This window comes from Xenopus laevis, chromosome 5L, assembly GCF_017654675.1.
Source record: "Xenopus laevis strain J_2021 chromosome 5L, Xenopus_laevis_v10.1, whole genome shotgun sequence".
NCBI classification, from domain to species: domain Eukaryota; kingdom Metazoa; phylum Chordata; class Amphibia; order Anura; family Pipidae; genus Xenopus; species Xenopus laevis.
In genome coordinates this window covers 37,639,904-37,657,421 of record NC_054379.1, presented here as the reverse complement: position 1 = coordinate 37,657,421, position 17,518 = coordinate 37,639,904, and the positions used below count along the sequence as shown (strand labels likewise).

The 17,518-nt window shown below is 39.2% G+C and overlaps 1 protein-coding gene across 1 annotated transcript in view; it reads left to right on the top strand.

Annotated features, from left to right (window-relative positions):
- ninl.L (ninein like L homeolog) overlaps positions 1–17,518 on the top strand; it is a gene marked incomplete at its 5' end in the record, with an annotated part of 80,966 nt that overhangs the window by 21,032 nt on the left and 42,416 nt on the right. The window contains 3 exon segments of the mRNA NM_001092955.1: positions 2,320–2,524; positions 10,526–10,622; positions 11,550–11,728. Coding sequence (NP_001086424.1) covers positions 2,342–2,524; positions 10,526–10,622; positions 11,550–11,728 — 459 coding nt within the window.

Genomic DNA, 17,518 nt, shown 5'->3' with positions numbered 1-17,518 from the left:
ACCCAACAGGCTGGTTTTGCCTCCAATAAGGATTAATTTTATATTAGTAGGAATCATTTACTAGATACTGTTTTATTATTAGAGAAAAAAAGGAAATAATTTCTGAAAATTTGGATTATTTGGATAAAATGAAGTCAACAGGAGATGGCCTATGCGTAATTTGGCTCTAAATTGGTGTTTGTGATAGGGTGGTGCTTATTTTATAATTTGACATTAGTTGGATATGTCCTGCCTGGTTCCCTAGTGATGCACTGCAGACTGAACTAATGAATCATGGATAATTTGGTCACAAACATGGAAGGACAAAGTCCTCTGATTTGCTTATTTGACCATTGGGAAGAATGAACAATTCTAAAGGGATACAGCACAAAGAAGTAGCCTCCGTTATTTTTGGATAAAAGTAATGTTCTCCCTATACTGGCTGCCCCCCAGAGGGATAATAAGATGGCATCACTCAGATGCTGCCGAGGGACCTTCACTGGAAATTGCCTGAACTGCCCAACCATATTGGCGTGCGTGACCAGGTTAGCAGTGTCATCTTACTTGTTAATATAGCAGTTAATCAGGTTTGGGTAACCTGTGAAATAGCTAATGAAAGCTGCAACCAAAGAACTGAGATCAAATGAATGGACTTCATTTATTTTCAGTATATTACTTTTAAAACCCTGTATGCAGCAGAATAGGATATCGGTACTAAACCTTTCTCAGGTACATCTCCTGGTCGATTTACATACTGTGTATATGATTGGATTTCTTACGTTATTTTATCTGTTTTTGTATTCTTGTTTGGACGTGTTTCAAGAGGCCTGGTTATGTTAGCGTAAACAGAATACTAAATCTCAGGAACATTTTTTTTGTATGTACTGAAATGAAAGATGGATGCTATTCATAAAAGAACAAAGAATAGAATCTAGCATTCTTAGGGCTGTATAAAGCTGTTAAGGCTGGGGTGGTGTAGCTTTCAAGGTGCATATTTCAGATCAAATCTGTCAGCTGCTTCCTCCTTGCCAACAGTTTCTCTTTCTATATTATTTAATCAAGTCTTACCTTTCAGCCTCTAATTCAGAGGTGCCCAACCTTTAGCTGGTGATGAGGAGATCTCAAAACTCTGTGAACAAACAGCTTGTCTAAATCACCTTCCTGTTTCATGCTCTCATTCAGTTATTTATTATGTTATGGTCACATAAGAGCTAGATGTTTGTTAAATAAAGCAATATACATTTTCCTATTAATCAATATTGAAGTAATAATTTTAATTTAATTTAATCATTTGAAGTAGTAATTTTCCAGAATGCTAACAATGCTTTTAAGGATGTAGATCATAATGGGACAACATCACTAAAAGCAGACCTTAGTAAAGTATGGGCACTCCTCTAATTCCTCCAGTCCAGCATTGCAAACCCCCCCACTAATCCATCTCTTCTTTTCTGCTTTACCACTCATTTCCCCCAGTTCTGCCTTTCTCTCTGCAATTTTATATAATCCAGTCATGCCTTGCCCTTACCCCTTGTCTTCCAGTACTGCCTTTCTTCCACTCCAATGCAATCCTGACGTTCCTCAACTCTAAAGTTGGCTACACATGGGCTAGCACTGGCTAGTGAACTTATTGATCAGTGTCAATTTGGCCAAGTTATGGTTTGCCTGATCACTCTTGTGGACAGATATCTTTTGGGTATGTTTTAAAGTATTATGTTGGGTGTTGATGCAGTCTTCTTGTGATGGGTCTGCACAATATCACACTGGCCTTAGAGAGTTAGTACCAGATGATCTCCTAATCGGGCCCCAGCTGAGATAATTCCCAGTCAGCCCTTTCTTATTTCCACCATAAGGCTATATGACACCAATTACATTTAGCCTTACCTACATCTCATTGCTATTAGAGTGGGTCCTCAATGTCAGGTTCCTTTTTGGGTTAATGTTAGGTTTTGTTGGGGGTCATCAGGCCCCAGTCAAACACTGGATGTGCACAGGACTCAATCATGATGCAATTGCTGTCCTGGTGGGGCAAAGTGATCAAATTGGGCATGTTTGGTGACCTCACTGAATTTGGGTCTCTACTATGTAGGACAGCAAAAAAACCTTCCCCTCAGTTCTGCCTTTTCTGAACTATAAGTGATCTTCTCTAGTCTTGTCTTGCCACTCAGCCTCTAATCCATCTCTGCCAGTCCTGATTTCTTCCTCTCTCTTATCCATCTTTGTCATTATCTTAAGAACATCCAAAAGAAAATATCCGAAATAATCAGACAGTATGTTAGAATTAAACTTGAACCTCCTTTGAGAAGGTAAATAATGATCATGCTTATTGTGCTTTACATGCAGATCTACTGTCCTTTGCTATGGGATGGACAAGGAAGAAGAGAATAAATATGTATCCCAACTCCTGGGTGTGTTTAACAGCTGTGACACTACAGGGACTGGGTACCTAGACAAAGAAGAGTTAACAGACCTCTGCCACAAGCTCCACCTGGATGCACAACTCCCTCTGCTGTTACAGACGCTCCTTGGGACAGACATCTTTGCTAGGGTAAGCCATGGGCTTCTGTATATGATAGGGTTGCACTGAATCCACTAGTTTGGGATTTAGTTGAATTGTTCATGATTGATTCGGCTGATTCCGAACCCTAATCTGCATATGTGCAAATTTGGGTAAGGGCAGGGTTAAAAAGAAAAACAAATTACAATTTCCTTGTTTAAGTGATGAAAAGGCTCATCACATGAATTCATATCGTGCTAAAAAAAGGCTTAATTCCAAAATGAATCCTGGATTTGGTGCATCACTAGTATATGGAGAGAATATTGTTGTAAGGCAAGATTTAATGTACATCATATAGTTCCCTCCAGGGCTGTCGAGTTGGTACATGAATCCTTCGACTCCAACTTCTCGGTTTATGGTACCTCCGACTGTTAAAGAAACAGACTAAAAACTGAAAGTGTATCAAGTAATTAAAATGTAATGTACTGTTGCTCTGCACTGGTAAAACTGGTGTGTTTATATAAAAAAGCTGCTGTGTAGCTAAGGGGGCAGCCATTCAAGCTGGAAAAAAGAAATAACACCAAAAAAGACACAGGTTGCCACTTTTCTGGAAAAAAATACCGGCCTTCCTATTTATTTATCTTTTTCCCCTATTAATAGTAAAAAAGATAAATATATAGGAAGGCCTCTATTTTTTGGGGATGTCAACTAATCCCAAGGCATGAGTGTGATAAGGATCCAGTTCTGGAATTATTTTAAATCGAATTCCTCTTTATTCTAAATGGTTCCATGAAATAAGGTCTCAAAATACCCAAAGTGAATCATTATCACACTCATGAAATGGGGTTAATTAACATCTCTGCTGCACACCCAAAAAAACAGGTTTAGTCGAACTGTTAATTATACATGAGGGAACCAGAGCTGTGGAGTTTGGGTATCTGGAGTCGGAGTCCCAAAAATGTACCGACTCCGATGCTGAAAATAATCAAATTAGATTTAAGAGCTTCTATGAAGGAGGATACGGCAGAAGCAAGTCTGTTTCTTAGAACAATACTTTAGTTAATTTTGGATTGTGTTTAACAGCTATTCTACAGCTATATGCCAGCTTCAATTAATATATAAGTTGTTTTAGGTTTTCCAATTGTTTTTGGTTTATGTTGTTTAACTTTGATTTTGCTTTAGAATAACCAAAGGATGGATTTGCCAGTGATAAAATGCTTTGTATACTGTGTACTTTTTTAATCAACATGGAAAATACATTAGGAACAGTAACACCAAAAAAAACACAGGTTACATAGCATTTAACAGATAAGCCCTGTCCACTATCTGTTATGTGCTATGTAACCTGTGCCTAGGGTTGCCGCCTGGACGGTATTTTACCTGCCTGGCTGGTAAAAATGATGGTTGAGCATTTGCAGTGAATCAGCAAAAAAGAAAATGGGCAGCTACTAGGGCATCTTTGGAGACACAGATCTTCCCTGCTGTGTTTGCCTTGGGCTGGTACAGAAGCCCAAAACCTAATGTACAGCATTTCTACCCTAGTTCTTTTGTTTAGCTTTAGCTCTCCTTTGAAGGGGAACAGTCATCCTAAAAATTAATTCCAAATCCTGTTTCATGATGTCAGTCAAGCAAAATAAACTTCACTTACACTATATACATGATTTCAATCTTCTTTATTTTAGTCTTGTAAATCGCTATCACATCAAGCAGGCAGCAGCCATTTTGTGGACGCTGTTATCAAGGCAAGTTAAAATCTTGCCAAAATCTTGTTTATACACCATAATGGGGCACCTGATGCCCATGCCGGTACACTGGCTACAAAATTAAATGTTGGAGACGGAGGGGGAATGTAAGGAGAGCAGTGAGATCTAGTGCAGAAAGGAAAGTGATAGCAATTGCCTTTCCCGCCTCTGTGCCTAAGGCATAGAGGAGGGGCAGGCAATATATGATTGACAGCTGAAAGTTTTAAATGAGTTTATAACCAGTATGGTTGTTTTAATAAAAAAAATGGTTTCATGATTAATTTTAAAAGGTCTTTTATTACTACACATTCTCTTCTCTAACCTTTAACTTTTTACTACTTCCCTTCATTCTGTACCATTCCTGGTGGGTTTAGAATGGAGAAGGGGGGTTGTAAATGCGTGGGTTAGGATCAGATTTTTTTTTTGACTCACTCGTGACTTCTTGTCTGGTAGCGTCTTGTTTTCACCTTTCACCTAGGGATACTGTCATGGAAAAACATGTTTTTTTTTCAAAAAGCATCAGATAATAGTGCTACTCCAGCAGACTTCTGCATTGAAATCCAGTTCCATACCTCCCAACATTAAGGAAGTAAAAAGAGGGACAATTTTTTTTTTCGCACGTAGCGCAGCACAATTTTTGACCATGCCCCTTTCTGTGGCCACACCCACTAATTACATGTCCATTTTATAAAATTTGTCAGGTTATGGAAGTTTGAAAATAATTCTCCTTATTTTGTGCCTCAAAATTGTTACAAAGTATCTTAGTTTCACCTGTTCCCTGTTCTGTGCTCTCTGCTAAAAACCAATTAAGTTAGAAATTTTGTTTCTTTTTTTGGCGGTTCAGTGCAGAAAATAGGGACTTTCCAGTACAAATGAGGGACTGCAGGTTGAGCTGTCAAAAGAGGGACTGTCCCTCCGAAAAAGGGACAGTTGGCAGGTATGCAGTTCTCAAATGATGTTCTCAAAACAGATTTTTTTATATTCAATTTTGAAGTCTGACATGGGGCTAGACATATTGTGAGTTTCCCAGCTGCCCCTAGTCATGTGACTTGTGTCTGCACTTTAGGATGGAACTACTTTCTGGCAGACTTTTATTTCTCCTACTTAAATGCATACTGTCATGGGAAAACATGTTTTTTTCAGAACGCTTCAGTTAATAGTGCTACTCCAGCAGAATTCTGCACTGAAATCCAGTTCTCAAAAGAGCAAACAGATTTTTTATATTCAATTTTGAAGTCTGACATGGGGCTAGACATATGGTGAGTTTCCCAGCTGCCCCATGTCATGTGACTTGTGTCTGCACTTTAGGATGGAACTACTTCCTGGCAGGCTGTTATTTCTCCTACTTAATGTAACTGAATCAGTCTCAGTGGACTTGGCTTTTACTATTTAGTGCTGTTCTTATATGTACCAGGAAGCTGGTATCTGGTTACCTGTTAGGCTGCTGGAGCGAGGGGTTGATATCACTCCAACTTGCAGTACAGCAGTAAAGAGTGACTGAAGTTTATCAGAGCACAAGTCACATGACTGGGGGCAGCTGGGAAACCGACAATATGTCTAGCTCCATGTCAGATTTCAAAATTGAATATAAAAAAATCTGTTTGCTTTTTTGAAAAATAGATTTCAGTGCATAATTCTGCTGGAGTAGCACTATTAACTGATGTATTTTGAAAAAAACATGTTTTCCCATTTAAGATCTTATAATATATCCCATGACATGATACTACATCTGCTTTCGTGCACAACATTTCTAGCCTACTTCTTTAGTTAAACTTCTCCTTTAAGGGGCTGATTAGTTTGGGGAGTTCCAAGTAAACTGATGTTGGCAGCAATCACCGTAAAGCTGGGCATACACAAGTTGCTCTTGTTTGGTGAGGTCACCTACATTCTAGGCCAAATTGGACTGATGTGATCATGAGCCAACCATTGAATTATCATGGAGTCCTATGAAGTACCTTTTAAATTGTGCTGTTCATCTTTGCAAAGGGTATTATGAACAAAACTTTTAGCAAAAAACAATTTTTTTTATGAATTGATACAATTTAATTGTGCATATTAAATAATGATATTAAATCTGCCTGTGACCAATTTGTATTACATATAGTTATATCTGGTAGGTACATGACTGTGATATAAGCACAATAAAATTTAGTGTCTTGCAACTCCTTGGGTGATTTACTGAAAAGAGCAAATATTTGTTAGTAACATTGGACAATCTAGAGGTGCTTTATTCTTGATTTTATGGTTTCTGGCTGCCATACTATTAATATCTAAACAAAATAATATTTGCAGTCCACAATCTCATACAATGTCATGGCTTATGTAATACATGGTGCCAATAGATTAGCTGCAATAGTGCAAGCTAGAAAGCTATATTTTACCACACCCGAGTAACATGTCCAGAAGCTCTCTGTTTGTTTAGGATAGCAGCTGCAGTATTAGCTTGGTGTGACATCACTTCCTGCCTGAGTCTCTCCCTGATCACTCATAGCTCTGGGCTCAGATTACAACAGAGAAGGGAGGGGGGGGGGGAGAGGAGCAAACTAGGCATGCTCATGCCCGGGGCAAGGAGGTTTAAGCTGAAGGCAGGAAGTCTGATACAGAAGCCCATGTGTACACAATAGAAGGAAAGAAATGCAGCTTACTTTGAGGGTTTACTGGTGTATTTATATAGACCTTTCTGAGAAGGCTTACTTAGTTTTAACCTTTTTACATTTTTTGTATGTTATAGAATAGCTGATTAAGCAACTTTTCAGTTGTTCTTTATTTTTTATAGGTTTTTAATTATTTGCTTTCTTCTTCTGAGTCGTTTAAGCTTTTAAGAGAGGGTCACTGACCCCATCTAAAAAAAACCCCAAAACAAATGTCATGTAAGTCTTCAACTGTATTGTTACTTTTTATTGACCCCTCTTTCAATTGAGGTCTCTCCTACTCATATTCCAGTCTCTTATCTAAATCAGTGTATGGTTGCTAGGGTAAATTAGACCCTAGCAGCCAGATTGCTGAAACTGCAAACTGGAAAGCTGCTGAATAAAAAGCTAAATAACTTAAACTACAAATTATGAAAAATGAAAACCGGTAACAAATTGTCTCAGAATATCACACTGTACATCATCTGTGTGTCTAAATGAAATGTTTTCTTTATTCAATCAAATAATAACAGCAAAGCTTATACAGAAAGGACAAAGTGATATAGTGTATAATTGTACAGGGATTCACATGTTCCAATGCAAATATAACACTCAAGAAAGACAACTCTTTAAATAACTATAAATATCTGTATATACACTTTTTATATCACACAACCATCATTAAAGGATCATTCTACTCAAAAAAGTACAAAAGCTTCCTACTCTTCAGCCATTTGTTTGGCAACACACTCTTTGTGAAGATCTAAGCAGGTAAGGCGCCTATCTGTATAGGAGCGGGTTGAATTACTCTTTTGTGGCTGTAACTAAATACATTATTACTCCACTATTTATTTTTTCCCCTTCCCTCCCTTTTTCTGTAAGGAGAAGGAAAGCCTGTGTCACGTTCCTTATACGTATACACAGTTTGAAATTAGGAGTAGTTTTAGCTTCTTTAATTGTTGTGTCTGATCCAATGGCTGCAAGGCATTTCCTGCCCCATTGGAGCTTACACTCTAGGTCCTTATTGCATTCACACTAGGGTAAATTTTATCAGGAAGCTATTTACATGTCTGATTGCAATTGAGGTGTGGGAGAAAGCAGGCAAACCCTCACAGACGGGGGGAAGGGGAAATTTTTTCAGACCCCTTTTAAAAGGGGAGAACAAAAGCATGATTTTGCCTATTTATAGATTTTTTTGGGGGGGGGATAATTCCCTGAGATTCAATGATTGTTTTGTGGCTATTTTTTCACTGAACCACAATCAAAGTATCATCACAATAAGTGGGAAGCAACCCACAATGACCCTGGCCTGTTTATGTAGCTATTAAAGGGGGTTTTCACCTCTAAAGGGATACGGTCATGGGAAAAAAAGTTTTTTTCAAAACGCATCAGTTAATAGTTCTTCTCCAGCAGAATTCTGCTGAGAAATCCGTTTCTCAAAAGAGCAGATTTTTTTAAATTTAATTTTGAAAGCTGACACGGGGCTAGACATATTGTCAGTTTCCCAGCTGCCCCAAGTCATGTGACTTGTGCTCTGATAAACTTCAGTCACTCTTTACTGCTGTACTGCAAGTTGGAGTGATATCCCTCCCCCCCCAGCAGCCTAACAACAGAACAATGGGAATGTAACGAGAGAGCAGCTCCCTAAGGACTCTTACAGACAAGCGTTTTTACCTGCGCTCCCCTGCATTCCGGTTTCATGGGTTCAGCCGCAGGGAAGCGCAGGAGTAGACGCACTGAATTCTTTTCAATGTGGCTGTACTCACACAGACGCATGTAAGCGCCAATCGCAGGAAAATTTAACATGCCGAGTCCCAACCTGTGTTCGCCGCTTACATGCGTCTGTGTGAGTACAGTCACAGTGAAAAGAATTCAGTGTGTCTACTTATGCGCTCCCCTGCGGCCAAACGCATGAAACCGGAACACAGGGGAGCGCAGGTAAAAACGCTCGTCTGTAAGAGCCCTAACACAAGATAACAGCTGCCTGGTGGATCTAAGAACAGCACTCAATAGTAAAATCCAGGTCCCACTGCATCACATTCAGTTACATTGAGTACGAGAAACAACAGCCGGCCAGAAAGCAGTTCCATTCTAAAGTTCTGGCTCTTTCTGAAAGCACTTGACCAGGCAAAATGACCTGAGATGGCTGCCTACACACCAATATTACAACTTAAAAAAATACTCTTGCTGATAAAGGTATATTGCAGGGTGAATTATTTGCAGTGTAAACAGTGTAATTTAGAAATAAAAAAAAAATACATCATAAAAATCCCTGTAACCTATCTTTTAGTGTGATGTAGAGAGTGATATTCCAAGAAAATTTGCAATTGGTTTTCATTTTTTCATTATGTGGTTTTTGAATTATTTAGCTTTTCATTCAGCAAATTCAGCAATCTGGTTGCTAGGGTGCAACTTATCATAGCAACCATGCATTTATTCAAAAAGAAAGAGGAGTAATAAAAAGTAGCTATAAATCTGTATCCTTACAGAACATTTGTTTTAGATCGGGTCAGTGACCCCTATTTGAAAGTTGGCAAGAGTTAGAAGAAGGAGGCAAATTATTTATTTAAAAACTATACAAAATAAATAATGAAGACCAATTGAAAAGTTGCTTCAAATTGGCCTTTTTATAACATGCTAAAAGTTAACTACCTCTTTAAAAGACATGTAACGCAGACGGATTAACATGAGTCAAATTCCTTTTCACTTTATGGTGTTACTGGTCCTTTGAAATGCTCTGTGTGCATTAGCCATTACGGTAAATGTATCTAATCTTCGAGTAGGAATTATTTACTGTTAGACTGAAGTAAAACACAAGCTTTTTGTTTTTTAAGCAAAGCTGTAATTAAAAAAAAAACACAGAAATATGTCCAAACTTTCATAACCTGACAAATTTTGTAAAATGAACATGGTAATTAGGGGGTGTGGCCACAAAAGGGGTTTGGTCAAAATTGCCGCGCTTTGCATGACAATTTTTTTGTCCCTCTTTTTATTTCCAAAATGTTGGGAGGTATGAAATCTTAAGATTATATCTGTACATCTATGGCCAGCTTTTAGGTATAAAGATCCAAATTACAGAAAGATCCCTTATCCAGGAAAGCCCAGGTCCTGAGCATTCTGGATAACAGTTCCCATTAGTGATGTGCGGGCCGACCTCGCACTGCTCCTCGCAGGTGGTGGGCGGGTGCAGGTTGAGCACTTCTCCCGCTCTCCCCGCCTGCCACCTTCAAATGCCAGCATCCAACTTCCAGGTTTATAGTCTCGCGTCTGCTTGCCCCGCCCTTTTTGTGACGTCATTGGCGGCGCGGGTCTATAAAAGGACCCCGGAAGCGGGTTGCAGCAGGGCGGGTTAAGGTCGGGTGTGGTTCTGGAAAACCCTTACCCGCACATCACTAGTTCCCATACCAGTACCTTTAGTGGGGAAAAAAAGCTCCAAAAGTGTTGGATCAGCTATGTTCCTACACAGTTGCAGAATGGTCTGTCTCAGCCTTGCCCAGATGGTTAGGCAGAAGCTGGCCTAACTGCCCAAACATATCTATGCATGCTTGGCCAGCCTTAGGTAACACTGGGGGATTTCATTGGAAACTCTTGTAATATAAAGATAATGTAAATATTGAATAATTTGCACATTGTATTTGATCTAGTTTTAATGCCATCTAATTTATTTTTATTTGCTTTAGGTGAATTTTGAGGAGTTTAAAGAAGGATTTGTTGCTGTGCTGTCCTCTACTATTGACATAAGCATCTCTGAAGATGAAAGCAGTTATTTAGAACCAGGTAAGATCAAAAAACCTGAAAGTGAGTCCAACTTACCTATAGGCAAAAAGTATTGTAAGAGAACTCTTGCTGTGGGGTTGGGAGTGGGCAGACTGAGCAGAGCAACAGGATGTTTGTGTAATGAGTTCCGCATTGATCTCAAATTCTTATTTGTTCTGGCCGTCTCACCCATAGATTCCATTTTAGCCAAATCATCAAAATTTTTAAAAATCCTTCCTTTTTTTCTGTAGTAATAAAATAGTACCTTGTACTTGATCCAAACTAAGATATAATTAATTCGTATTGGAGGCAAAACCAGCCTATTGGTTTTATTTAATGTTTACATGAATTTTTAATAGACTTGAAGAAAAGACCTGGAAACTCCAGGTCCCGGGCATTCTGGATAACAGGTCCCATAGATAAACATATATGAATGATGTGCACAAAATTGTGCTCTAAAAAATAATCACTTCCAATACAAAAAGGTTAGGGAGTGATAGCATGTGGTCTCACTGCATCAGTTTTAGGACAATCAATGCTTAGCCTAATGCATTTCATGCCTGTTGGGGCACTTGCCCCAAGAGGCGCAATGCATTAGGCTATGCTTGTCTTAATAAATTATTTTATTTTTATAATTTATTTTATAATCCTTATTGCTACTGTTTTCACGTTTTGCTGGTCTTCAGCAGTTTTCTCAACAGGTCCAATACCTGTTTATTTCTTTTGAACATGGTAACTGGAATGTTAGTCTTTCTCTACCCATGTCAGAGTATAATATTCCTTCTAGCATTGTAAATAAGGAATGAGAAACTAGCAGCACTTTGATTATACTACATCTCCCAGCATTCCTCTGATAACAGAAGTCCCACTGTGTGTGCTGGAACTGTAGTTCAACTCATTTGTTTTTGTCATTATTATCCTTCATTGTTTTTTTCTCTCTGCATTCAGTAATTCCAGATGAAGTGAAACCAAAGTATGTGAAAGGCACCAAGAGATATGGCCGACGAACACAGCCGGAACGTGAGGCTGCAGAAAATGAAGCCAACAAGTGTCTGCAAGAACAGCACCAAGTCAAAGGCCAGAGGAAAAGTCAGCTGAAAAGGTCTTCATCCCTGGAGAGTGTGGAGGTAGAAATGATTCATCAGCAAAGTATTCTAAACTCTCGCTGCTTGCATCACATCCGTTGCATTCTGTAGTGAGAGCACATATTTGTATTGCATGTGACTAGTATCCCTCCACTCCTGCAGACATTTTCTCTGTGTCTGGGATTAAATTAAATTAATGTTTGACTGGACTGGAATTTTGCAGCCAGCAGTTATTTTTTTAGCTTAAAGCAGCGCTTTCCGAATGTTTCTGTGTGTCACGCTGATTATGTGATCCACCATGCTGGCAGGACTGTTTATCTTAATAATAGCTCTAAATTTAGAACAGTATGGGGGTCTGTAAAGCATTGTGTCCTAAAGAAAATGGCCAGGGGTCTTTTGAATCATTTCCAGCAGCCTTCACCCCCCCCACCCATCCTTAGGGCTCTTGTACAGAGGCATTTTTAAATGCTTTTGATGCGCTTTTAAGACGCAGCTTTGAACTCACCTAAACACATTAGCTACATGATTCCATTTATATTCTGCCTGGTTGTGCTTATGAGCGTTCAGAGTTGCATTTTACTCCATTCGCATTTTATGACATGCTGCATTTTCTTGTGCTTAACACGTGTTCAGGAACTAACATTTCGGGTTGTGTTTGGAAAGGACAAAAACATACTTAGTTGCATTTAAATATAAAAGCATATAAACACAATATACTTGCTTTTACACTCACAGTATGCATTTGAAAAATACCTTGTGTAACAGCCCTTCGAGTAACTGCTCACCATAACAACTAAATGAGAGTCTGTGACTCCCTGGTGACTGCTGCTCCCTGGTGTTTGCAACCTTTTCTACATTTTCACCTTCTCTGTTCCCTGATGCAAAGAAATACACACAGGGCACCAAAACTGAAGGGCCCTGCTTGAGGTTTGACCCAACATCCACCCAAACCTGTATCTATGCATCATCTTGACTCGAACCCATGCAACAAATGGGTTTCAGGTCAGCCTAATTGTCACTATAGGGTTGCCACCTGTTCTTTTATGAGCCTGGACAAAACATCACCTCACCCCTGCCCCACTGACATCACTGTTGAGTCAGAAGACAACCCTAGATCATGTACCAGTAGCAACCATTCATTAATTTCAAACATCTTTGGTAGCAAATGTCTGATCAGTTGGTATTGGTAACTGCACTGGTGCAATTTTTACACCTGGGTTAGTAAATTATCTCCATAATCACTTATGGTTTAGGCTGATGATCTCCAACCAGTGGCTTGTGAGCAACATGTTATTCCCAGTGGCCTCAAAGCAGGTGCTTATTTTTCCTGGTTTGGATGCAAGTTTTGGTTGCATTAAAACCAGATGCACTGCCAAACAGAGCCTCCTGCAGCCTGCCAGTCCACATAGGGGATAAGGAATGGCCAATCACAGCAACATTTTCCATGCTTGTTTTGATCCCCAACTCTTTTTACATCTGAATGTTTTTACATCTGTATAACCGGTCCCATGCTGCTACTTTAATTGCAATGCGGTTTTCATTCAAGATCTTTACAAATGTGCAACTTCAGCTTTTCTGTAATAAACTGTGCAGTGCTGTGTGTAAGATCAGTATTCCCCTAGGGCAGAGGTCCCCAACCTTTTTTTACCCGTGAGCCACATTCAAATGTAAAAAGAATTGGAGAGCAACACAAGCATAAAATAGTCCCTTGGGGTGCCAAATAAGGGCTGTGATTGGCTATTTGGTAGCCCCTATGTGGACTAGCAGCCTACAAGAGGCTCTATTTGGTACTATACTTAGTTTTTATGCAATTAAAACTTGCTTCCAAGCTTGGAATTCCAAAATAAGCATCTGCTTTGAGGACACAGAGAGCAACATCCAAAGGGTTGGAGAGCAACATGTTGCTCACGAGCTACTGGTTGGGGATCACTGCCCTAGGGCTAAGTCCCGTGTTCATTCAGCTGAAAGGGAATTCCACGTATGCATAATCCTGATGGGCTGTTTGGGTTATGGCCAGGAATTTTACAGTTTAAGGCTGTCCCACTGTTCTTGAACTTGAGTCTCAGCATCCTGGATTTGCTTCTTCTCTTACTGAATTACAACCCCCAGCATAGCTACAAGTAATATAACCCTTATGTAATAAAAGGCACAGTTTTCCCAGGTGCATTAACACCTAGCAACCAAACAGATGACAAGTAAATGCAAGCTTATAATTGGTTGCTATAACTGACTTGACCTATTGCAAACTTTGCACCTTTTATTACATAACCCCCAACAATGGATAAACAAACATTCATTCATTCATTCATTATACCCTTTGTGGACACTCTATCCTTGGGTTGACATCTGTCTGGTTTTGACCAGGACAGCCCAGTTTTTGGGAGGGCTGGTTGTAGGAGGGTTGGGGGGCCCCAAAGGGGGCTTTGATCCGGGCAGGATTTCCTAAGATTGATGCGGCTATCAACCAATTGCTGATCACATGTCATAGCTCCGCCCACCGGCCCATCCTCTAAACATCACTACCCCAGAGTTAATGGCGGGGAAAGGTGGCAACCCTATTCTGTCCCCCATCAGTGTTTATAACTATGGCAGTATTTAGGTTGCAGTTTTATTTAGTTTAAGGACAATTTTTGAGTTCCCTTCTATTTGCTGACCATACTAATATTTAAAAGTGGACATTACCTGTTTTGGTGTTAGCCCTTTACCATACTAAATATCTACTACTTTACCTGTAAATATTTGCCAATGCCAAGCCCACATACAAATGTGTGTGTAAGAATTCATTTACACAAAAAATGTGTTGTGGGCCAGATACCCATTTCTGTAGAATTCCTGAGATGACAAGAAAAGAAGCACAGGTCCTCAGTTTCTTTTGTGCACCAACAAAACTGGACTGTTATCTAATTTTTTTGGGGGGGGGGGGCTTTACAAAAGTGGTATTAAAAATATTATTGGAAATAAATTGTCATTAAAGGGGGGGTGTTAACTTTTATGATGTAGAAAGTGATATTCTGAGACAATTTGCAATTGGCTTTCATTTATTTTTATTTGTGATTTTTGAGTTCTTTAGTTTTTTATTCAGCAGCTCTCCAGTTTGCAATTTCAGCACTCTGGTTGCTAGGGTCCAAATTACCCTAGCAACCATGCATTGATTTGATTAGGAGACTGGAATATAAATAGCAGAGCGTCTGAATCGAAATGTGAGTAATAAGTAGCAATCACAATACATTTGAAGCCTAAAGCTGGGCATAGACGTTCAGATTTTCCTTCACTTTGGACGAACGATTGTTCAGTGCCATCTCCCGACCTGCCACTAACCATTCAGATCAAATAAAGTAGTAAAAGAACAGATCAGACGATGTTCTGCCCCTGACCACAATCGTACAAATGTTATGTCCGACCAAAGATGGTGTCCCATTGATATCTTCAGATCGGCAGTACATGCAGAGTTATTATCGGTAGCAGACAGAAATTTTCTAACCTGACAACTGATCGCCATGGCACAAAAAATGTCGAGACACTCCACACATGGCCCGAAAATCGTACGAATCGATGATTCGTACAATCAAATCTTTGCGTTTATTGCCAGCTTTACAGAGCATTTGTTTTTAGATGGGGTCAGTGACCCCTTTTAACTGCTGGAAAAAGTCAGAAGAAGACAGAAATAATGAAAAAATAAATAATGAAGACCAATTGAAAAGTTGCTGAGAAAGCAAATAAAAAAAATTATAAAACGTAATGAAGGCGTTATTGAAACGTTGCTTAGAATTGGCCATTCTACAACATACTAAAAGTTAAAGGTGAACCACTAAAGGTGAAAGCTGCCTCTTCAGACCAAGTTGGCATTTTATCTGCCCATGTATGGCCCCTCCCAGTTGGACCATCAGATATATATTGTGCAGGTTTACAAATCATTGGTTGGGAAATGCATCAGTTTGTTAATGCTACCCTCTTCCAACGGAACACCATAGCCACCCATTCTGATTTATTCATTGGATCCAGGGGCCATACCATCAGGTCACCCCTATTTAGTCTACAATGGGGTGGCCAAATGAACCGATCTTAAAGTGTATGCCTAACTTTAATAAGAAGTGCAGAAGTGACCTCAAGTCTCTGCAGCTGTACCTCAAATGTATTTTGTCATTAGCTGTACTGTATTACTTTTTTTCAAAGGACAAGTAAGTAGGTTTTTGTGAGTTTAAGGATGCATCTCTCAACCCTATAATATTATTAATGAGCATAAAACTAAGAGCAACATTCTGTGGGTTTGCAGAGATTTATAGAAAGCATCAGCAACTAATACATGTTATTTATCAAATGCTCATTTGAGCAACAGCTGGATACATCTTAAAGCAGAAGGAACGGTTAAAATTAAGTAAGCTTTATCAGAAAGGTCCCTATAAATACACCAGAAACCCCCTCAAAGTAATGCTGCTTTTAGTCCTCTGTCAAAAGAAACACCACATTTCTTTCCTTCTGTTGTGTACACATGGGCTTCTGTATCAGACTTCATTTTTTCTGCTTAAACCTCCATGGCTGGGCTTGAGCATGCTCAGTTTGCTCATCTCCCCCTCCCTGCCGTAATCTGAGCCCGGAGCTATGAGTGAGCAGGGAGAGACTCAGTCAGGAAGTGATGTCACACCAAGCTAATATGGCAGCTGCTATCCTAAACAAACACAGGCAGTGTCTAGAGCTGTACTGAGGTATAGAAAAACATTATAAAGAATAAAAATGGTGTTCTAGCTTGCATTGTTGTGGCTAATTTTGATATATATATATATATATATATATATATATATATATATATATATATATATATATATATATATATATATATATATATATATACTGCCTTGGTAGCTGCCCTCCTTTAATGTCTCTTGGGGTAAAACTACACAGGAGATTTTGATCAGATTTTCTGGGTCAGATTTTATCTGATCTTGCTATGCAGCTGCACGTAACACCACAAGATTTGTAGGATTCTGTGAAATCTGATCCCCCAGCTAGAATGTAAAGATGGATCAGATAGAGTCAGATGGTATAGTTTGTTCATGCATCTACAACAGACAGTCAATGAAAAAGTTGTTTAGTTATCAGTTTTTTTTTTATCTTGTTGGATGAAGATGCATCATGCAGCGTTCTCATCTGACAGTTGTGTAGCGTTGGATGGATTTTTGTAACCGTCCCATTATATTTTGACCCACGCGACTGCATCCAACTTCTCAGATGAGTTTTGTCGATTCAACACCATCCTACAAAATCTCCTGTGAAGTTTAGCCTTTAAAGGACAAGTAAGTACATATTTGTGAGTTTGAGGATGCATCTCTCAGCCCCATAATATGATTAATGAGTGCCAAACACATAAAACACCTCTGTGTAAGCTCTTAACCTCTGTGGGTTTGCAGAGATTTATAGAAAGCATCTAACAACCACTTTTAGGTTCTTTATCGGAGGCTCATTTGAGCAGCAGCTAGCCATCTTTAAGGGGAGGTTCGCCATTAAGTTAACTCTTAGAATGTTTATAGAATGGACAATTCTAAGCAACTTTTCAATTGGTCTTAATTTTTTTTTATAGTTTGTCTCCTTCTTCTGACACTTTCCAGCTTTTAAATGGGGGTCACTGACCCATCTAAAAACAAATGCTCCATACGTCTACTAATGTATTCTTATTGTTACATTTTATTACTCATCTTTCGATTCATACTCCAGTCTCTTATTCAAATCAATGCATGGTTGCTAGGTTAATTTGGGCCATAGCAACCAGAGGGCTGAAACCGCAAACTGGAGAGCTGTGAAATAAAAAGCTAAATAACTCAAAAACCACTTCAGGGT